Source organism: Apodemus sylvaticus, chromosome 3, assembly GCF_947179515.1.
Source record: "Apodemus sylvaticus chromosome 3, mApoSyl1.1, whole genome shotgun sequence".
NCBI lineage: Eukaryota > Metazoa > Chordata > Mammalia > Rodentia > Muridae > Apodemus > Apodemus sylvaticus.
The window spans coordinates 166,300,196-166,323,800 of NC_067474.1; the positions used below are offsets into that span (position 1 = coordinate 166,300,196).

Sequence of the window (23,605 nt, forward strand, 5' to 3'; positions counted from 1 at the left end):
ATACTACACATTTAAGTGAGTCTGCTCAAAGACTGCCATGGAGTGCTCACACCGTGGAGAGCTCACACCGTAGAGAGCTCACACTGTGGAGAGCTTTATAAATTGCTGCTCCAGTTTCCATTTTTTAAATATAAGACTCTGCTTTAAAAAATGTGGTGCCTGATGAGATGAGGTGCGAGGGAAGTGTTGTAGGATATGACACTATCCCTCTGCATGGACAATGGCAGGTGTATTAATGGCAGAACAGTCAAATGCAGGGCAATGCTCCCTGAGTCTGACAGGCTCCAAATGCCACCTGCCACATAGTAACATCTTCCCAGAAGCTGGCATGAGAGGACAGTTTAGCCAGACAGAAGCAGGAGTTTCTGAGGGTATTCCTTCAATGCCCCAGTGACAGAACAAGGAAACATTTGATTGGTAGTGGGCTTATTCAGGTATCAGTCAAATGTGGCCTCTATCTAAGGTCTCTCCTAGTGTTTTAAGATATGCCAGTCCATTAAAAGTTATTCAAAATGAATATTAGTATTTTCTAAATATATTCAGTAAAACTCAGGCAAATATGAACATTCGGGGAAGCATTGGTGGTGGTGGTGGGGCAAGGAGGGGCGGGACCAAATTTGTGGTGGGGCACACAGGTTGGCAATGAATGGAAAGAAACATATATTCTGAGCAATTTAAGAACTTTTAGATTTATAACCTTAAAACAAAATAATTTCTTAGGAGTATGAAAGCTGTTGTGATCTCTTCAGAGAAAGAAAATATATATTCTTTGGAAGAAAGCCTTCATCATTTATATTAAATTGCTGCCGTACATGAAAACTTGCTTATCTAGCTTACTGCATACACAAAGTCCAGTTTAGCACAGCTTATATACAAATAGCAGTGTATCTCCTAAACTGTCCTTTCTTAAAGCCATATTTAATATGCTTATTGCTGTTGATGATGTTGTTTGTTGGGAGACAGGGTTTTTCTGTGTAGCACTGGCTGATCTGAAACTCACTTTCTGTAGACCAGGCTGACCCTGAACTCAGTGATCTGCCTGAGTGCTGAGATCAAAAAGGTATACTTAATATGCATTTAATAATTAAGAATATCATAGCAAATTAGGTCTTAGGGTGTGGCACCACGTTGCACTATAGAATAGTATAGGATTATAGGCCTATGTTATAGGTCCTAGGGTGTGGTGCCACGTTGCAGTATAGAATAGTATGGGATTATGGACATGCATACTTGATAAATGGATTCTTGACAATTGAAACATGCTATAGGTCTCTGTTCAGTTTGTAAACATGCAGCATCTAGACTAACACCCCTTTTGGCTGGAACAATGCAAGGCATGCGTGGATGCCAACCTCATTTCCAGACATGCAGTGTCTGTGCTCACGCAGACCCATCTGCCAGGGTCCTGCAAGTTGTGCATGCTATGTCAAACACCATGTTTTCTTTGTGCATTAGCATGGAACTCACTCACAGCACCACTGCTAAGACCTCTAGAGTTTCAAGATGTCTGAACTCAGAATCTGTTGGCATCAACACAGAGACAGACCTTCATCTTTCTAGAACCATCAGAAATGCTTTACACGTATTAAGTTCATCACTGAGGTGAAATAAAAAGGAGACTGAAATGTTTTAGGCAACATCATACCAAAGAATCTGTAACCAGCTGGTCAGGATACCAGTCATGAGGATGAGCTTTTGAAGACATTCCCACTGCCTCTGCCACTTATTTCTTTCAGAACTAGTTAAAATATCAACTAAGTTTTCACAAAGGTTTAGGTTGCTACATAATGCTGAATTAGTTACGAATTAATGATGCCATCACAGACCACCAAGTTAAGGAAAAAGGCATGCCCACACACACAGGAAGTCTACATAGGAAAAACGAGAGCATTCCAATTTTCAGGTATATTAATTTCATCATACTATATTGGAATTATGCATGACATCGGAGGAGCGAGATGCCATGGGGCTTTTCTTTAAACAGAAGTCTGTTAAGGGATGAACTAGAGAAAATGGTGTGGGGAAGAAAAGACTAATCCTACTCCAGTATCGTTAAAGGTTCCTGAGCGCCTGTTACTAAGATACAGCCATGGACTCTAATTTGTAAATCCAGACTGTAAGATTCATAGGAATTAAGCATCCTGCCTCAGCTTGTGCTAAATAAATTGATAAATATCAGAGCAGCAACTTGAACTTATGTCTGTTTGACTTCAAAACCATCCTGTTCCTCTCCACTGCCTCTAGCAGCTCTGCTTTTAAATTCCTATTATACTGTGTTTTTTTTTTCCCAAAAGACTTTAATATGAAAAATAGATCTGGACCATACTTAGCATGAAAGTAATAATGATTCTGTTTTCTCCATTCTAAGACACCATTGTTTTGTGAAGCACTATATTGAATTTAATTACAATGTTACGGGGAGCCACCCTCATACAAAAGTGCACCTGGTCTAATGCAATCCTGGAACCCTGAAACACACATAAAGAATGTGTCTGTTATCCAAGAAGACAGCCTGCAACGTAAGGCAGACACACCCTGTTGACACCAACCCACCAAGACAGGGAGCAGAGTGGGGAACAGACCTGCCCTGTCGGTCCTGCTGAAATTACCAAAGAGGGCTTCACAGTACTTAAAGAAGATGAGGAGGAAAAAGGTGTCTGCATTTTCCTTTAAATCAGACACCAAGCATATAAAATGAAGCACACAACTTATGTGGCCTGCCTCCATAGAAATTCTATGTCTCTAAGCTGATTTGGACAGTACCAGAAGGACTAGACTTTTCAATAAATTCTAAGAAACAGTTATTTCAAATGAATATTCCAAAGATTTTTTTCAAAATTGATTTTGCCTTATCATTCATGGACAGAGTAATTAAAAGGCATATTTAAAATGTGTCTTAACAATGAGAAAGCTATGTAAGTTTGATCATCATCTCTGCATTTTCTTCCTTGCTCCTGTGGTCTCCTTGAGCCACAATGGATACATGCTTCCATATTAACTACCATGCCTGTTGCTGTTTTTTTTAAGGATTTATTTATTTTATTTATGTGAATACACTGTAGCTGTCCTCAGACACACCAGAAGAGGGCATCAGATCCCATTACAGATTGTTGTGAGTCACTATGTGGTTGCTGGGAATTGAACTCAGGACCTCTGGGAGAGCAGTTGGTGCTCTTAAGTTTTGAGTCATCTCTCCAGCCTGTTCTGTTTGCCATTCTTTAAGAGGTTTCTTTAAAGCATTTATTTATGTGTGTGTGTGTGTGTGTGTGCCCGTCCGTTCATGCACAGCACTATATGTACACATCAAGGCCAGAGGGCAGCTTTCAGGAGTCCATTTTCTTCCTCTATCATAAATTCCGAGGATCAAACCGTTACAGCAGCCAGCACTTACACACACAGAGCTATCTCACTGACCCTAAACGGTTCCTAAGATATTGTTCTATGTATCTGTTGTAACAGATTATATCTTTCATATTGTAAATGTGTTTACATGACAGAAACTAAAAATGTTAGTGGGAAAAATAATTCATTTCTGTATCACTCAGACTATAATCAACTGCCTGGTCTATTTTGCTTGGTATCTCCTGTGTTACACACACGTTCAGTACATGAACCTGGTAAACATAGACCTCAATTTTTGAAATTGGATTCCTATTTGTAAATATAATACCTGTGGTTACTAGCTATGCAATTTAGAGCATAGGTACTCAGCCAATTTTATGTTTCACAGCAGCTAAGGATTGCCAAAGTTTGGGTTTTCTTAAAGAATTACAAAGGTGAGGCCCACATAGGACTAAGAAAGAAGTGAACTTAAAATGCCCCAGTTACCTACCTACATCTATCTAGATCTACCTATCAATGGATTGTACTTGTTTTTGAATCCCATTACACAGAAGTCTTGGATGAGATACGATAGACAAATATAGGACAGAAGTTTTTATATGTACCAGGTATTGCTTCGTCTAAGGAGAGCTTTGAGCACAGTCCTTTCTATTTTTAACTATGTGTATGTGTCTGTGTGGGGCACATGCACAAGAGTGTAGGTGTGATTTCCTTGAGTCGGAGCTACATGAGGATTCTAAGAACCAAACTTCAACTTTCTGCAAGAACAGCAAACGTTCTTAAACACCAAGACATCCCAGCAGCCCGAGGACCATATTTCTGACTCTTTTTATCAGTAATTTGGAAGGTACTCGACTAGCATGGAGGTGCAGCCATCAGGGCAGCAAGCCTTTGAATTGTGACCATTCAAACCACCAGACGATCCCGAGATTTTTCCTAGCATTCAGGCTGCAAATAACTCACACTCTGAGATACTGAGGCAGTCTCAACCAAAAACAAAAAGAAAGCTGCATCAAATGGACTGGAGTGATGTATAAGCAGCAGCCCTGAAAGCCAGCAGAAGCTCACAGGGTTGACTCCATCAGATGTCCAATGAGAATACATGAATAAATGAGAGGCCTGCTGCGGAGACTCTAGCGAACAATGGCTTCATGGGAAAAGTGTCAGGCAAAGCCGCTTCATTATATCTACTGGGTGACGCTCAGCCAGAGAGATGCTTCATGAGTCAGTGGCTTTTAGCAGGCAGAGCCTCGCAGTGCTGGCCATCAAAAAACCACAGGACAGCCTGATGCTGCTTTCTGGTTAGTTACCTGTTGCTCTCAGGGCTGCAACAGCTTGTGGGAAATTTAGGAAAAGAGAGATCTTGCCATATTCCAGAAATTTCATTTGGATTGCAAAATAAAAAAGACAAGAGAGGCCCAATAAGAATGACAGAGAGCATGTTGTCTGCAATTTAACACACACCACTGTGTTCCAAAAATATTCATTTCCTAAAAGAGGCAAGTGAAACACAATTACTTAGAGATTCATGACCCATCCTCCATGCCATGCTCCACATTCATTTCCAACTTCCTGGATAACATGGGGCCACCTGGAATCAAAACCTCATGCCACATTTAACTGAAGATGTGGCTAACACATCTGTTGGCCCTTGAAGACGGCTCAGCTTTATGCAGCACTACTATTTTGGGTGGGGTCAGAAAATTATCCCTTGGATAAAAGTGTACAGCAAAACTGATGCCAATCTGTAACCCCCAGAACCTGGTGACAACCTGCTCCAGGCAGTTCCCAGGGCTGCTCGGGAAGGCACAGCTGCTTGGCTGAGATAACCACTCACCAAAATTCTTGGTCGCTTCTCATAAAGTGAAGGATTGGAAAACCCAGTTCTCAAAACACCCGTGGTTTGAACGCCTGAGATTGAACATGTTACCTCCTCTTCCTCTAACGAAGACCCATGTCAGTAGAAGAGCCCCACCCACCTTTATTAAAGGTGACATGAGCAGTGTCAGTAATTGCCAAAAATAGGTTATTTAAATACCAAGGCTAATCCTAAGGACCCTCTGCTGGCTGTGTTTTCTGAAGCCCTCCTTGTTACCTTGTACAGAAACAGGAGACACTTGTCTAGGATATACAAAGAATGTCCTCCCTCATTTATGAGGGACACAAAAGGACTGTCCTTAAGACAGAGGACAAAACCACTCTGTATCTGCAAAGGGACACAGCTTTGTGTCTGCATGCATTTCTAGCTGATTATGTCTCAATACTGAGGCCAAATTGTTGTGTGACTTAGTGGCTTACTGGTTCCTTAATGTGTAGCTCAGTGGTTCCACGCCACGTGGAGCACACAGGCAGTCCATGTGGAAGACAGGACTTCCCTAATACACCTTTGGGAAATCCTCAAACCTTAAAAATCATATACTAACCATGTGCTTGAAAATAAATAATTCATTTAAATAATGCAGAAAAAAACATTCTCCCCTTAAAGTAAAAATGTGTCTGGAAAGGAAGGAAGGGAGGGAGGGGAGGAAGGAAGGAGGGAGGGAGGGAGAAGAAAGGAACAAACTAACCAAAACTTCAAACCACACAGTTATCGGAAGTTGGTAACTCCATTTTCAGTTATTGGATAAATCAGGAGTTAAGCCTGGGTGAAAGACAGGGAACCAATGAGCTGCCCTCTGGAGACAATTATTGGACTGGTCCTTTCCCAACCTTCCAAAGAGGCTGAAATGAAAAGACACAGTTGGTAATTTTGGGGCGCCCTGCAGCTGGGATACTCTGCATCTAGATGAGCTATGGTATCCTAAGTCTGCTGATGGCGGCGCCTACCTTTGTGGAGGTCCTTTTGCTGTGGGCCTGGGAGTTTGGCCAACAGCATGTTCCACACTGCACCACAAAACGTAACTGTACATTTTAATGACTTCTCAGCATTTAAACCAATAACTGGTTTGCTGTACTTTATAAATTAACAAAATATGCATGTTATTCTCTTTGACACGCCACCTCAGGACTATACACCCGAGAGAATGCTCAGTCCCAAGGAGAAGTTCAACTTGGGGGATTATCAAGGGGGGGGTGCCACTGCAAGTCCTTGAGGAAGAGAGAGGGAGAGGAGATATTACTGGCAACTGCACAAAGCCATAGACAAGCCATTCCTCAGTAAGGAGCTGGATAAATGGTCCCATCCCAGAAGGAACCTGAAACCCTCTTGGCTCCTCTCTCTCAAGCTCCCTGCTGACTGCGTGAGGCATGAGGGATGTTATGAGATTCCAGCTTCCCATGCATGAGTGGGAGTCTCCAGAGCTCATGGCAGAATGCAGCAGGCACTAGAGAAATTAAAAGGAAGGACTTGGGCTTGCACTGAAATAGCCTTTAGGAAATGAGCTCTTGACAATGATCGGTATCCACATACCAGAAACTAAGAAGCTTCAGAAGGGCTTGAGCAACCACTCCAATGTCAGTTCCCTTCAGCAGGCTCTACAAACTGCATTTAGCATGCAAGATACTACCACTGAGGTAAACTGAGTGGTAGGCCATGCACCTGCCTCTGGAGGGCTCCTTGTGGCTTCTAGTGGGAGAGGTGGAACCTCCTCTCACTTTCTCCTCTATTTCAAGCAAACATGTCTGAGGCGCTCTACCACAGGGGCCTGGACACTCTCAATGGTGAACAACTGTGTAACACTAAGAGTGGGAACCGCTAAGTTACCAACATCGCTGTGTTTCTGGTTTGGGTTCCAAGTTTTCCCTTCAGCAACTGTTCATGGTTAGTTTGTCTTATTCCTGGATTTAAAGTAGTCACAGCTGTTCTACACTTAAGTCATCACTCAGGAAAAATTTGTAAAAACTCATTGCTGTGTCATTAAGTTGGCACGGCAGCAGCCTGTACAGGTTGACATGTTATTCCGAATTAATTTCCTCTCAAAAAGCTAACAAAGTTAATCCAAATTCCAGCCCAATGTTGCTGAGTTCTTGCCCTAGCTTCCGAAAAGTTTTCTGACATCTTTCACTGTCACTTCCAATGTGTCTCAGCTGCACTCCCACGTGCTCCTGTGTGCACTGTGCACCCACAGGCTGGGAGCTTATGCTCAGACACGGGAACATGGGCAGTGTCTACTGGCTACCTAGTCAAGACAATGTCTGCAAAGTACAATTGTGATTGGAACAGCTACTCCCAACTGTAACGTGGAGTCTTGAGGTCTCAAGGTACCTCACGCTGTTTTTATTAAGAATCACAGTTTGGCACTGCACATCCAGCACGACTTCTGCTCTGTACTCAATGTCCTAAGCAGGTTCTGTAGGGCAGCTTTGTATCCTGACTTGCCTCACACCATGAGGGAAGAGAGGTTTAGAAACAAATGCTCTAGGGCAGGGTGACAGGGAAGTAGTATCTGTAAATAAATGATTATTTTCCCACCCTAGCACTTTCCAATGAACTTTTTTTGCCTAAGAAATTTTGACCAGTTTTGAGGAAATCTGATGTGGCAAAATGCTGTAGTTACAAAACCCGTGCTGAATGTTTTCTTGTAACGCTGCCTCACGTCAGCAGGAAGGCCTGTGTGGAAGGCGCTCTGCCTGGCTTGAACATGCTTGGCGGTGGTCTCAGAGGTCCCTCCCTCACTTTCTCATGCATGTGCACACCGACTATAAGTGGCTGCTCTCCTGTTGCACAGACAGCAGGGTTAGTACTCAGGGTTAGTTTTTTTTATTTTGTCTTATTTTTCATTCAGAATGGATGTGAAACTTACTGGCATACCTACGCTGCAGCCCCATGCAAGCAAGCAAAAAGCAAAATATTGAAAATGGAAGATAAGGAGAAACTGGCTAGCAGGCAGCTAAACTCACCCTTTTGTACAGCCTATGGTCCACCAGGGGGCTTTAGACAGTAAAACAACACCAGAGAGCTATTAGCATGAGAGGGTCATAGCAGAAATCGTATCAATAGCTTTATTAGCATGTGAGGGTCATAGCAGAAATCTTATCAATAGCTTTATTAGCATGTGCGGGTCACGGCAGAAATCTTATCAATAGTTTTATGTCACCCAAAGACACTAGCAGGTAGTTTCTCTTGTGGGCAAGGCTGAGAAGGGTGGTGGCAGGGATGGGGACAAACAAGAAGAAAACCCGTCAACTTTTAAAAACCTGTTGTGATCATGTGTCTTAGAAATGCGTCCTGCTAACTGCTCAGGCCACTGTCTACCTACCTTGTTGAGAGGGTGTCATGAAGTTTTCTACTGTAATGCTTCTAAGAGACAATAAACATGACCATTCTATTTATGAAAGTAACACCAAGCAAGCCAGAATGGGGGTGCACACATCTGAGGGAAAACGTAAGTTTAAAATAACCCCCAGGAGAGAGATCCATCCATAGTGAAATATGTTAGACAGACAGACAGAAATGGGAAGCAAGGAACGCACACCGTGCATCCAGCACGCAAAGGCTCCTGCTGCCTTGCTTGTGTGTTTTTCCTACCGTCTGAACCAAGAAAGAGCTCTTTATTTTGCTGCAAATGGTGAGCAGAAAGAGCCCCAGACCTGACACTCTCCTTCCCAGGAGACCTTGCCAGCCTCCTGAGGATGGGCTGGTTAAACTATGAACTCGGGACAGGTGAGTTCTTCAGCAAATTCCTCAGCTAGTTTAAAGGTAGGAGAGGGATCCCACCATCCAGCCTACTTTAGCAAGCAGTCTTTTATGCAATTATACTTTAAGTATCTTATTCTTCGACTCATCCACTGTAAACACAGAACACACCCTGAAAAGAACACACACTCGGAAGTCAATGAAGGACTCAAGTAGCTCTGCTTACGTTGCATTTCTCATACACGTTTGGACTCAGTAAGCAACATGGAGCGAGCACAGTACAGCTTAACCCAGGGAGGTTCCGGTTTATTGACAATGGCCTCAAAAGCAATGTTGGGGTCTGGACCAGATGAACCAGTCTCACAAAGTGGAGCAGCTACTCTGGGCCATGGGGGCTAAATCTACTAGACTCTGCCCTGGACATGTTTGGGGGCTCTCATTCTGCAGGCAAAATAAAAAGGAACTGGACTCATGAGGAAGTAAGGAAAGTGGCCTGAGGGAGTCCAAGGTTTTTTACCAACCCAAGAAACTTGGCAATTCTACCAAGTCATAACGGTTTGACCGCCAACTGAAAGGCATAGCTTAACAACAGAGACAGGAGACTGACCGGCTTTGGGGGGACGTGCAGAATCACTCTCATTGCATGAGATTGTACCTGTAGTTTACTGTCCATTTCCTGCCAGGACTTCTTCGTTCAGCCTAGTAGTACTTGTATTCCGTGTGCTAGCGCCTAGGGCAGGGAGGGCAGGGGAGCGTGGTAGTGCTGGGGTTGGAGGAAGACCTTGACCCAAGACTTGGAAGAGCAGCCAGGGCATGAGCCTGCCCTCCCAGGTTCCACCTAGAGACTGCCTAGCACCCTAACACACTCTTTAAGGTTTTCTGTTACTTGATGGAGTGGCTATTACGCATGTTTCTTTCCATGGTCATACAGATGTGTGTCTGTGTTAAGTAAGAGTAAGTAGGTAAGTCTCAAAGGCAAGGTATTTTAAAATATTAGCTTTAAGAGAGAAAGAGAGAGAGAGCGCGCCTGATGTGAGGTCTCTGAGGAATGAGGGTGGTTAAACAGGAGAGAGCAGACAGTGCAGAGCCAGCTCTCAATGCTCTGCAAACACACACACACCCTCCGTGCAGCTCCCATGGCCGCCGCTATGGACTCCAGGCTTCAGCTATAGAGAGAAAGCAAGCCTCTCCCTCCAGCCCCAGACGTCTTAAGTCTTCAGTAAGAAAGCTCATGTTTCTTCTTGCTCCTCTAGCAAGGTTCCAAGAAAGCATGTTATATCCTCCGGGCCAACAGGCTGCCTTTTCCTCTGTGTTCCCTCTCCACTGTGAACCAATCAGACTGGCTCTTTGTGGTAAACTGAGAGGAAATGCTATCTTCTACATATCCAGCAGGGGGCACCAGCCGCTTAGTGGAATTCCACATGTGAGACCCTAGATGCCTGTCATCCTTAAGTTTCTGTGTGGATGCCTATTTAGCAGATTAAGGAAGTACGGTGAAGACCATAATGCAAACTGGCTTATAAATGGTATGTTAAAGAGAAACTTGGACTAAAAGCTAGTCCGAGTAAATTACATTCATGTAATTTAAATCAAAACAGAAAAATACTGCTGGGGGATGTCTCCGTGGTCGGACACACATCCTCTCAAGTCACTGCAGCCAAAGTGGCAGTGCCAAGATGCCACCATCCTGTTACAACCTGGAGTGCTTTCCCCATGCTTGCTGGAGGCCACCAGCATGGTGCAAAACCAGCAAATGGTTAGTAAGGTTGGGGCTGTTCTATTATTCCTTTTGAGCACAACGATAGATAAGGACTTGGTGTACCTGTGGCGACAGCGACGCAGAAACCTCATTATCTTCCGAGCAGCTTGGTCCTGCTTTTTGGTCAGCAAACTGCTCCTGAAAAAGCCAGAACATGACCGTCACAAGAAAGGTCCCAGAAAGCTGACAGTGCAGACCCGGAAACGACCTGCGCTGCAGCTGGAGGAGACTTTCAGTTGAAAGGTGTCACAAATCCAACTGCAAAGCACTCACTGCTCCCACAGTGCTGAGAGCAGCCTGGGACCCTCCCAAACCTTTGTTTTGTTTTCTTTAATTTGTTTGAGACAGAGTCTCATGCTTCTCAGGCTGGTGTCAAATCCACAGTGTAGCGGAGACTTCTCAACTCCGGATGCCCTGCCCTCATCTCCCAAGTGCTGGCACTACAGGTGTGCAATTCCCGGACCACTTACGTGCTGCAGGATCCAGAGCCCTGGGCTCTGTGCATGCCAGGCATGGCTCTCTCTCATAAGGAGACAATTATGAAGACTAAAAGTAAGATGGTCTTTCCATCTGCCTTTATAGCTCCTTCATGTGTCTGGGTAAGGCAGAGGGTTGTTTTATAGGCAAGTTAGCCTCTAGAGGGTTGAGATTACAGTGTATACCACCATACCCAGGTTTTTTCCATTGTGTGTGTGTGTGTGTGTGTGTGTGTGTGTATACAGGCCTGGTGTTAGCCAGACTTCTTCAGGCTAGGAGTTAATTCTGGGCTTGATACTCTCTCTCTGGTCTATTTTCTGTTTTTACTGCTACTCTCTGAACTGAAATCACCAAGCTGTCCTCTCCCAAGGTAATTAGGGAGTAGATCAATGTCCAGAACACTGCAGAACAACTCTTTAAGTACAGACTCTGATCCTGACAAATTCTCATCTATACTGAAGTTAGCCAGAGACATGAAAACAATAGCATGTGGCAGGTAGAAAGAGGACCTCAAAGAGAGAACAACAACTAACAACTAAAAGGCCCTGTTAGTCAAAGTCACAGCACCTGGACTCTGCTGAGAGGAAGGTGCTGCCACGCCTCAGGCCCTGCAGAGGCTGGTCTAGCTACCGTGCCAGGCAGATCCTCTGTCAAACCCTGCAGGCTCGCGACCCACCTAAGCTTCTGCTGCACAATGACCGCGGTCCTGCGGGCTGGCCGTCTCCGGCCGCACTTCTTGTAACTCCGGTAGAAGTTCTGAATCAGCACTGCGGCACGCCGGCTCTGCTGGAACCGCTTCTGCTCGTAATAACTTCGGAATTTGCTCTGGATGAGGATTGCCGCCTGTGTCATCTTTTTGTAAAGTGCATACTGTGGAGGACACAGAAGGAATAGGACAGTAATAACAAGAGTTGAAAGTCCTCCAAGCTTAGGAGGTAAGAGCCCCTCCTTCCTTCCTACCCTAGTCTCTGCTAGGAGCCGGCCAACTCTGGATGCCAATAGCAAGCTTCCAGTACTTTTCCGAAATGCAAAGAACTACCTTCAGGATGGCCTGCGGGCAACTGTATCTCCATCTTCACACAGCAACATTTTCTGCCTCTCTTCAAGATTTCCAAAGGCATTTAAAACTTAGAAACTTAAGCTATATTTTAAGATGAGAATTTACTATCCAATTTAGAAACATTTTAATTCTGTCTCTTGATTCCACTCATACAAAGAGGTACCTAGCAGTCAGCACCTTTTTCTAACTAATTTGCTCCATGCCACAAATTTCTGATGGAGTTACAAGGTCCCAAATACAAGGCTTATCATGAAACGCTGACACTTTCAAGCCGTTTCATCCTACAAAAGAGTAACACCACTCATCACACACACAGTGGGCCTGGGAACGGAAGGGAGGCTGTTAAGAGCTGTGGGCTCCTGAGGAGCCATGTCAGAGGCCCTGACCAACCTACTCCACAGCCTCAGATCTGAGGAAGGGCCAGCAGCCAGGCATGGCTCCTCAATCAGTCTTGTGGCCGTAAGAACACAAGCTCGCCACCATGCCACGTGAGAGTTTCTGATGCAGAGACAACGCCACACGAAGCTCCCTGCTTGTGGCAACTTTCTATTGTTAAGGGACCAACACTTCGAACCCTCCCCCATGGCTACCCACGGCACTAGTTGTGCTGTAACACTAGGAAAGGAAACTGACTTCTCAGAATGTCCAAAAAGCAAATCTGCTCTCCCTTGACCTGCTTTAGATTCCTCACCACCTGTCCAAAAGTCCTGTAAGGGACGAACACTGCAGCTGACGGAGCGTCTGCAGATCTAGTCATTGCGTCCTGAACATAGTGCATATTCTGGTTCCTGGGGCCATGGTAAAGCCCTTCACAGAAATTAGGTATTTGCTTAATATTCACTAGGTCCCAAGTCACCAGCTGTCATGGACTGCCCGGGCCATGGAAAGGTCTTATTAACCTCTTATTAACGCCCGAACCTCCTCTACTAAAAAAACCACAAGTCCCCCAGGACAGATTTGGCGTGTCTGGCTCCCTTAGCAAAGGAGTATTTGGTGCCTGTGCCATCTTAATGACCCCTCCTTGTGGTTGGTGACAGGTATGACATTGGTGACTGGTGAAATGGTTTGTGAGAGGACTTGGTGGATCATTACCTTCAAGGCTATCCATGTCAGCTTGGGGGAGAAACAGAAAATACAAATTAATGTTAGTTTACCAAACACAGGGAGCAAACCAAAAAAAAAAAAAAAAAAAAAATCCCCAAATCAGTACAACTCCCAACCCAGATCCAAAGCAACAAGAAGGCAGCCTTCCACCTTCCAAAATACCATTCCTACAGTTCTCACCACTTCCATCTCCCTAGCCAGATACAGCATTCACTCAGCAGGGATCTTCTTCTTCTTCTTTTTGTTTAAATACCTGTTGTCATCACAGACTTGAAATCTCATTCTGTATGTGACATAATCTGGTGCTAACTTGAAGCCTGCTCACCAATCACGAAGACAAAGGGACCAGAGACAAAGGGACCTTGGTGTCAGCGTTTTACATAATAAACCTCAGTGTCTGGGATCTGGGACTCAACTGGCCAGAGCTGGAACCCTTGCCTCCCAGCCCTCCATAGAGTTTAAAGGAGAAGTTTGAAAAACAACAGTAACACCTGTTAGAAACCAAAATCCTGGGTCAAAAGGACAGCACAGGACCCCAGATTACTCTGTAGTTATTATACAAGTTAGCATGCAATATCCTTCCCATGACAACATAAGGGTCACTCAACGTCCAAGGAATAAGTCCACGGTTTTCTCTGTAAAAACTTTTCCAGATCCGACAGTGTGTGTGTTTGTGTGTGTGTATAAGAGTGGGTCCAGGCTGGCCTTGAACTTGCCCCCCTCCTGTCTTAGTCTCTGAGTGCTGGGACAAGAGGCTTATGCCACTGTTCCCAGTAAAGAGACCAGGGTTTACCATTGAGTCTAAAGTCACTGAGGAAGTTTCAGTATTTTATAACCACCTTGATATCTATAAACTCTAACTTAATTTTCCCAAGCCTGCTTCTTGCTGTGTGAATGGCAATACAATTGTTTGCAGTGGCTCTGAGACTACAGGGATCCTAAAAACTGGTATTCCTGGCCCCCCATGAGGTCCGGCTCCCCCACAGGCTGGCAGCAATGCCTCCATGAGACAGGCCTGCCAGTTGTTCTTGCCTCCACTGGCTAAAGCTGGAGGCAGGCTGCTGTTTTCTTTCCCTAGGGTTCTTAATTACAGCAGTTCAAGTTAAGCCTTTGTTATCAGGAGCGATGGGTGGGGCTTTTTGCCAAACTGCAGAGCAGCCTCTTCCTCCTCCCAGGACGGCTGGGGCACAGCTGAGTTTACCTGTTTGTACTTCCTGTAACAGCGCTGGATGACAGCAGCGGCCACTTCCTGCTGTTCCCGCAGGGGTCTGCCCTGAAAGGTGAAGCAGGGGGATCAATAAACTGACCCAGGAATCGTCAACATACAAACAGCTAAAACCTTACTCATGTCAAATACACTAACATAAGAATTCTCAACATATGGAGGCTGGAGAAATGAAGGCTCAGTGGTTAAGAGCACTGGCTCTTCCAGAGGTCCTGAGTTTGTTCAATTCCCAGCAACCACATGGTGGCTCACAACTGTCTGCAACTCTAGTTCCAGGGATCTGACACCCTCAAATAACTGTCATCAAAAGAAATAAAACCCAGGTTATATTAAAACCACATCGGCAACAATCCCTATAAATTAAGAAAAATAAATTTTCAGAATAAATATCCAACTATTTTTGCTTTTAAAAGTCAAACCATATTTGTATGTTAAGAGGCCTAAAAATACTCATTTAAGAGGTTTTTAACAAATTAGGTATTGCACTACTGATCTTTCAGGCTCACTGTGGTCTTTCCTAAATAATCAGACTACTTTTTTTAAACACCTCTGGACAGTGATACATTTCGTTAGGAGTGTGTAGAAGGTAACAGAGCCCCACCCAGTCTCACCCCCATCCCAATAAAAGCGTATGTCTAAAATGATGACTGAGTTCCCAGGGGCTCAGGCAGCTCACAGTCCTCAGGTCCCTAGGGGCTCAGGCAGTCCACAGTCCTCAGGTCCTGATTTAGGCTATATGTCCCTTGGGGCTGAGGTGTCAGCTTACCAACAGTAAGATGGTGAGAGCCACCCCACTGGTTGTATTTGACTAAAGCTCCTAAAAGTTATTATGATAATAATACAACATAATATAACATCTTCCAATTGACATTTTATCAGACCACAAACCACAGGGAAAGGGGCCAGGGTGCTCCTCCTTTACCTTGTACTTGCGGAAGGCTGTCTGGACAAGTCTGGCTGCCTCATAGAGTTCTCGCTGCTCATGGTCGGACAGAGTGAGCTGGGCAAGCTCATTCTCCACCTTCTCGCTGGTGGACGCACTCAGGAATTCTGACCAGTCTGCCGCAGAGGGAAGGCTGGGTTTCTCAAAAGCCACTTCACTGACTGGAGAGCTCGCAGGGCTCAAGCTGGCATTAGAAGACGGAGTTAGGGGCTCAGTGTATGCACTCCTAAGACAAGGGGAGAAAGAGAAGATGGTTAGCAACTACCGTCACCATCCAGTAATTAATACTCCAGTAATTAATAAGACAAGACAGGATCTACCTGAAGCAAGCTGGGCTGGTAAGATGCTTCCACTGTGTGTGGGTAGCTAAACACACCTGACACTGGCTGCACCTCGGTGAGGTTCCTACTGAGCACCTATTATCAGTTTAGCACTGTGCTAAGTACTAAGCCCACTAAGGACACTACCTTGCCTCTAGGAAACTTTAGCAGAAATAGGCATATCCTGAGATAGCATCAGCTCTTCATTTAAAAGACATTTATTTTATGTGTATGAGTGGTCTATCTGCATGTACACGTGCATGCCAGAAGAGGGCATTGACTCCCATTACAGATGGTCGTGAGCCAGCATGTGGTTGCTGGGACTTGAACTAGGAGGACCTCTGGAAGAGCAATCAGTGCTCTTAACCACTGAGCCATCTCTCCAGTCCCATGACATGTGGGAGAAACACTTATAAACACTGATGTGGGAGAAAGCAACAGATGGAGAGAAGACAGAACCAGGGTCTGGAAGTGGCGCACTGCCCTGTGCTCTCCTTGGGAAAGTCTCTCTACCCTTGGCCTTCCTGCCTCCAGTTAAATCCAGGCCTTTATCCTGGTCAGAGGATCCCTGACCCCAAGTCTTCCCAACCTGATGTGGGCAGCACTGGGCAGACGGTCAGCATCAGCTAGGTAACTGGCCAGCCAGCTCATTGTACTGCTAATGGTGGCCGGGTCTGTTCTTTCCAAGGCTGAGGACTCCATGGGCACAAAGTTCTCCTGCTTGATTCGGTCTGGTGTGGCCTCGATAATGTGCTCCGCCAAGGTCATCATGTTCACCTGCAACCAGAAGGTCAGAGAACACATGAGCTTAGGAAAAACAAGACAAAGAACAAACCTTCAAAACCTTGTACAGGACACAGAGGGGCATGGAAGTTGGAAAGAGAGCCAACATACACCTCTACACTATGCATTCTAATATCACTTTAAGTTAGGGTGAAACTCACCCTGAGTTCTGATTATCTCCCAATCATAGTTTGGCTTTGCACCTTGATGATATCTTAGAGAACTTTTTGTCTTGGGCCCACTGTCTGCTATCAACAGCATATATCAGTTATAGACTTCATACCTGGTGTGGGGAGGGGGGTTCCAAGGTAAAACAGGACCTTAAAAATATGACATTATTTTCCTGCACGCATGTGGCCAGAGGTGACATTTATTTATGTGTCTGCACACATGTAGCCAGAGGACAACATGCAGGAATGTGTTCCCTCCTTCTACCTGTGGCCCAGGAGACCAAGTTCAGTTTGAGCAGGCTGAGGGCAAACACCTGTGACCTGTTTTATCATCCTGACGGCCCTACATATCTATTTTGAATTAACTGTGTGTGTGTCTATGTATGTGCCTGTGTGTGTGTGTGTGTGTGTGTGTACATGTGAGAGCAGCTGCTCACAGTCCAGAAGAGGGTGTCGGATCTCCTGGAACTGGAGTTGAGAGCCGCCTGGCATGGCACTGAGACCAAACCTAGTCCCTCTGCAAGATCATCAACCTCTCTCCCCATGGAGTGAGAGCTTGCCAGCCTCTAAGATGCTATCTTCCTTCACCAGTATCCGGCCAGTCCCTCGTTCCTTGTCTGGGAAATCCCAGAGCTATGGATACAGCAATCTGCTGAGCCTCGGTTTGGCTATGCCCACCTGCTTCTGGATCTGCTTTATGGCCCAGTTCTGGGAAAGCAGCACTGTGCAGCACGTGAGCAGGAGCATAACCCTGACATGCACACATAGAAAGGCAGAGCACAGAGACATGGGCCTGCAATCTCAGTGCAGGAGAGGCAGAACCAGGAGGATTCTGGGAGGCTCACCGAGAGACCCTGCCTTACAACACTACTGGGAGAAGACCTCAGCACATGTCTATGCACACTCTCACACTTGCAAAAATAAAATTTAGGATCGGAGGTGTCTTTTTAAAATTCCTTGCACACATCTTAAAAATGGTAGTCAAAACCAAAACAGTTTAGGTTTTCACCGGATCCTCTGGCTCAGCGGAGAGGTGTTCTAAGAGGAACTCCAAAGAGGGCGAAAGCCTGCCCTCCTACCACGAAGGCAGCTCAAAGTTACCGTGCTATGGGCTCGAGCTTTGCACGCCGGCTCCCCAGCTATGAAACCTTCAGTAAGTAGGGTCTTGCTGACAGGAGTAGGGTGACAGTGTTGTCCACTTGACAGAATCTAGAAGCACCTGCGAGAAGCCTCTGAGCATGTCTGCTGAGCTATTCTGATTACATACATTTATGAAGAAGACCAGTCTTTGCTGTGGGCGGACTGTTCTCTGGACTGGTATCCCGGTCTGTGTACCATGAAGACAGCAGACTGGGCACAGGGAAGCGTTCACCCGCCTGCGTCTCTTGACTCGGCTGTAAGGGGAGCAGCTGCTCTGAGCTGCCCTGACCTCTCAGCCACTACAGGCTGCGTCTTGAACTATGTGCTAGACAGACCTTCCTCCCGCAGGCTGACTTTGTCAGAGAACTTTCTCACAGCATCAGGGGAGTTAAGACACATGCTGTTAGCACAGGCCTTGGAAGGCATAGCTCCAGTTCCGGGACTTGAGCACGCTTGGTGGGTCCCTGCCATGCCCTCCCGCGGCCATAAACTCTTTAGCCCGTTCTACACCAGGTATTTTGGTCACTACAACACTAAGACGTCGAAGACTACATCCCAGTTAGAGGACGCTTCCAGAGAAGCAAAGTTCTGGGAATGAAACCAGATCTGGGTGGACAGTGCAGCTGGGACACCGGGAATGGATGCAGGAAGCAGGGCTGACCTAAGACTTTTCTGACAGTCGGACAACTCTCTAAAGTTGGCTAAAGTGGATTTTACAATCTAAAAATCAGGATCCACAACCCCCCTCTCCCCCAAAAAACTATTTTAAATGTCTAAGATAAAATTTCTTCAATGAAGTACCATCTATGACAGTGTTTCCATAAAGGTTTAACTAGAAGAGACAATCCACCCTGAAAATGGGCATCGGCATCCCGTGGGCTGGGGGCACGGGCTGCGTAAGCAGAAACTGAACAGCACCACACCTAGCTGCTGTCTGACCGCTTCGCACAGAGCAGGTACCTCGTGCTCCAGCCGCCCTGCCTTCCCCGGCAAGATGTGTGACGCCTTCCAACTGAACCAGAAGTAACCACACACACCCCTCCCCTGCTTCAGCTGGTTTCTTCCTGCCAAGCAGGAAGGTAGCCACTGCAGGTGCCGGCAGGAATTGTTTGCAGCAAGGACCAGGTAGACTGTAGCGAGCTATGCACCACCACATCGCAGTTACGCTAGTCACTTTAACGTTGTCCACGGTTCCTTTTATATGTTCTATGGCATAGCCACAGCTACAACAGTTTCTGTGTGAGCCCCAAGGCCAGAGAATAGGCACCACATAGCTCTTGACAGGAAAAACAACAAAACCAAACAACCTTACCAGTCTTTTGTCTGCAACCTTATTTGACTTAGGCTGGGTGTGGTGAGTCACATCTCTAACCCTAGCTACTTGAGAGGTTGAAGTTGGAGGTTTGACACCAGCCTGGGAACTTAATGAGGCCATGTCTCTAGATAAAATTTAAAAGGGGCTGAGGATTGTGCGCAGTGGAGAGGGTTTGCCTAACGTGCACGAAGCCAAAACAGTATCGTTTGATTTAATTTGGCAGGTATCCTCCTGGCTACACGGTTGTTGGTAAATCAGTGGTGGGGTCTGCCATCCACCAGGAGCCAGGGCTACACTGTGTAATGGGAATGCAGGCTTCTTGTCCCTCACAGAAAACCAGAGAGTTCCCCTCAGGGTACAATGCTCAGGCATGACTCAGCAGACACACCTCTCCAGGAATGGCTGGCAGGGGCGTGGCCTTCCCATCCCAGCTAGGGGTGGGGGTGGGGTACTTTTTATCTTCCCTTTAGTTCAGAGATGCTTCAACCAGAAGAATCTGGAAACAGGGCTTGGAACAGAGCATAGAAAACCACGCCCCTTTTGACTGCTTCAGCGTGTCTGAGTTGATGGGTTTTGTCTAGCAGCCAGGTGCCTTGTTCAGTCTGTGACAACTTTAGTGCCCCCCAGAGGATTCTGCTTCCTATGTTCACAAGGGCAGTCAGTAATTAGCCCTGGAGGTATTTCACTACACGCCATGTGAGCCTCAGGCCACCGATGCCCTTCACAATGGCTAGATGACGGCCCTGCTGGTCAAAGTCACTCAGATAATCCAAATCCTGTCTGCAGGCTTCCTTGCCGGCTATTTTTAGGGCCCTGACTCTTATAACCAGTACGGAAAACAGCAAAGCTGCCACTCTGGATGCGAGGAAGCAGGACACTAATTATTAGTGTTATAAGTTTATTTCTCGAGGGGCTGGTACTGAAGGGAGGGTCAGTTAAGGACCTGTGGTCAAGCCCCATTCGTGGTGCCAGGGAAGCAGATAACTCAACATTGCCAGACTGCTAACCCTTGCTGGGATGGGGATGGTCAGGTGTGTGTGGGTGCAAAGACTACACGACTTTCAGAACTGAACGGTGACATTCGCGGCCACCGTGAGGCTCCAGCTTCTGCAGGCTTACCCAAGCAGCCTTACCTGAATATCGTCCATGGGCTGGGAGCATTCCTCGTGCTCTGTCCTATCCCGGTAGGCCCCCATCTCTGTATTCACCACCTCTCTGTTAGCCAACATCAGGACGCTCATTGGTTCCCTCGGACGCACCTGTGAAGGCGCCACGTCCTTTACTACGCTGGTCCCCTTCGGATTTCCAGTCACCTGCACTGTAGACACACCAACGTAAAGATCTTTGGAACTCCACTTTACTACAGGCTGAGGTGCAGACGCGTGGGCTGCTGCAGTGTCTGGAGAGGGAGGGGAGGAGTCTTCCCGGCTGCGCTCCCTCACTCCTTCACTGGGGCTCATTGTCTCGGGGGAGGACTGCTTAGGCCTAGGGCTCTGTTTCCTGATACTTGGCTGCTCCAGACTCAGTGCAGTGCAGAGCAGCTTCTCCTGCCTTGCCTGGAAGGACTCGGGGTTCAACTTATGCTTTTTGGGAGCCGGATAATCTTTGTGGCCCTCGGGGCTGTAGTAATTAGAGGGTTCAGACCGAGGTCTTCTCAGCTCTGAAAAGTACAGTAGAAAGGACAGTCAGGTCAGGTGATGAAAGTAGGAATCCTAAAGAATTAACACTTTAAGTCTGGGAGATAAGGAGGGCGGAGCTGGAGCCCAAGGCATGGTCCTGAGGCATAAATACTCCCCAGCAGCAGAGACTACTCAGGCAATCCTCCTCTGAAAGGACTTGTTTCCTAAACAGACTTTCCATATTGGGAGGGGCACTATTTTTAAAAGAAAATCAGAAGCAGTAAGTAGCCCCCTCCCACCAACCCTTAAATGCACGTGAGTCTCCTACAGACTCTTCTAAGGGAAGCTGCAGATAGCCAGTGTGGGAGCCGGTGGGAGCCGGGATGAAACCCTCGTGAATCTGTACCTGGGTTGGTGCTCGCAATGACGGTGACTCCTTTGGGTATTTCTGGAGGGCTCATGGCCTCCCTCTGCCACTGGGTCATCCAGCTGTCTGTGGCTGGCTCCTCGCTTGGGGCACAGTGGATCCGGGAGGCCTGTCCCAGCTGGGCCTGCTCGTCTCTCTGCAGGTGTTCCAGACACTCTGCTAACTTCACGTGGCCCCGCGACCTGGCAATTCCCAGAGGCAGCCGTCCCAGAGAGTCGGGGATGGAGATGGCCCTGCGGTCCCACTTGTAGAGCACCACAGCCGCTTCCAAGTGCCCCAGGGCGCAGGCCCACATCTAAAAGCCAGGCAGACAGATGGAGGAACTCAACAGGAGGGCTGTGCACGGCAAACACCAGTCTCTGCTGGCACTCTCAGTGGGGACCCTGGGTGAATGGTGCCATCACAGCTGTCCGACTCCAACGAGAAATAACGGTGTGCGTGTCTGACACTCCCCCAGAGTTTATAAATTCGCTTTCCTACATCAGATTAGAATTTATCTTTGTATTATAGTCAGAAAGGGTCTCACTGCAGCCCAGGCTGGCCTTGAACTGTGTAGCCAAGGATGGCCTTGTACTTGCGGGCTTCCTGAAAGCTTACATTAGAAGTATATACACCACCATCACACTGTTTTGAGTCTCATCTTTTAAGTGACATTCTCAGATCCCATTGGGGTCTGGAGTCCCTGTGTTTGTCAGTTTAGAAAGATGGTTAGGGGACTAAACAAGCCACCTCATCCATCCATCCATCCATCCATCCATCCATCCTCCATTCATTTTAAGACAGGGTTTCTCTGTGTAACCCTGGCTGTCCTGGAACTCTCTCTGTAGACCAGGCTGGCCTCAAACTCAGAGATTTGCCTGTGTCTGCCTCCTGAGTGCTGGAATTAAAGGTGTGCGCCATCACTGCCCGGCTAACAAACCTCTTCCTTACCAGAGGAGTACAGGAGAAGTGGTCCACGTTCAGAGGATCAACTTCCAGTTCCAAATCAATGCTGTCTGCATGCTTTGTGCTGTCGGGGATAGCACAGAGGTTACCACACGTTAGCCCGTGGCAAGAGGAAACACCAGGACAACACAGAACCCGTGAAAATGAAACCAAACTGGGCACCTAGCCTCTCTGGTACGACTAGACTCTAAGGGCAGACTGGACTCCATCTGACAGAAGCCCAAAGGAAGCAGGACGGCTAACATCTCATGTCTCACTCAGTAGTCTAGGGCACAAGACCGTACAAATCTCCGGGGACCTGTCCTGGGAAAAAGCCCTGGCTTACGGGCCATCACACACACTGAGTGAGCGGACTCCTGGCCACCAGTGGGAAAGCCCAGGAAACAGAGACTGGGGATGGCCGAGGCCTTTGCGCCTGGCCTTACCGCCATTTGATGAGGGTCTGGATCAGGGTGGCGTAGCCCTGGGCAGCAGCCAGGTGTAAGAGGGTCATTCCACGGAAGGTCTTCGAATGGATCAGGTGCTTGGACTTGGCCCAGCAGGCACGGCTCATCATCTTTTCACAGACAACAACCACACGACTCTCGAAGCAGCTCCCTAGGGTCCCGGCGCCCGACGCACACTACGTCATGAGAAAGTACAGGTTACATCCGGGGTCCCAGGCCCTCTTCCACGCAAGCGAGACAAATGACAAGCAGCAGTCAGCAGAAAACATGTTAACAGTGAAAACAAAGAAACCTTAAGAACTAGAGACGGGGCTGGCAAGATGGCTCCCAGGGTGAAGGCTCCTGCGGCCAAGCATGAGTGAGGATCAGAGTTTGATCCCTTGGAACCCACGAGGTGAGCTGTCCTCTGGCTTGCATGCACATACACACAGTTTTGTTGTATTTTTAATTACATCTATATTAATTTCAAATGTGTGCATGAGTACAGGTGTATGCTCGAGAAGGTTGGAATAGGATGCTAGGTTCCAGAAAATAGGTTCTCTGGGGCAGAGTTACACAAGCCATCACCAAGGGTGCTGGGAAACTGAAGTTGGGTCCGTCATAAGAGCAGAATCCTAGCTGAGGAGCCATCTTGCTGGCCCCCCACTAGTAATTTTTTTTAAAGGAACACAGTAGACATGCCAAAGGTCTCAACCCCACACAAAGAACTACAGGCAATTTCTGAATGGTGAGATGGTCTCCCTAGGACAGAGCATAATGACCAGTTAAATGGTCAGCCCTTGAAAGCAACTAACTATATAACCTGAGCAGGTGTTAGGTATATGTATGTATGTATGTACGTACGTATATATGTACACATACACATATGCATATAGTGACAATGAAAAAAAGAGGCCATGGAATTAAAAGAGAATAATCAGGGAGTCTGGGAGGGCAACAGAGGGAAATGGGAGGG

General features: G+C 46.8%; 1 protein-coding gene across 7 annotated transcripts in view; it reads right to left on the reverse strand.

The window, feature by feature from the left end:
- The window catches only part of LOC127681705 (calmodulin-binding transcription activator 1), a 49,531-nt gene that overhangs the window by 3,960 nt on the left and 21,966 nt on the right, over positions 1–23,605 (reverse strand). For 4 of the 7 annotated variants that reach the window (XM_052178250.1, XM_052178253.1, XM_052178251.1 and 1 more), the window contains exons 3-12: positions 22,630–22,826; positions 22,190–22,268; positions 21,239–21,554; positions 20,347–20,873; positions 16,395–16,582; positions 15,465–15,711; positions 14,519–14,590; positions 13,306–13,326; positions 11,830–12,023; positions 10,740–10,814 (exon numbers count right to left, since the gene is read on the reverse strand). In XM_052178250.1, coding sequence (XP_052034210.1) covers positions 10,740–10,814; positions 11,830–12,023; positions 13,306–13,326; positions 14,519–14,590; positions 15,465–15,711; positions 16,395–16,582; positions 20,347–20,873; positions 21,239–21,554; positions 22,190–22,268; positions 22,630–22,826 — 1,916 coding nt within the window. The remainder of the gene's footprint in view (positions 1–10,739; positions 10,815–11,829; positions 12,024–13,305; positions 13,327–14,518; positions 14,591–15,464; positions 15,712–16,394; positions 16,583–20,346; positions 20,874–21,238; positions 21,555–22,189; positions 22,269–22,629; positions 22,827–23,605) is intronic. The other 3 variants (XM_052178255.1, XM_052178254.1, XM_052178256.1) reach the window with 3 other exon arrangements.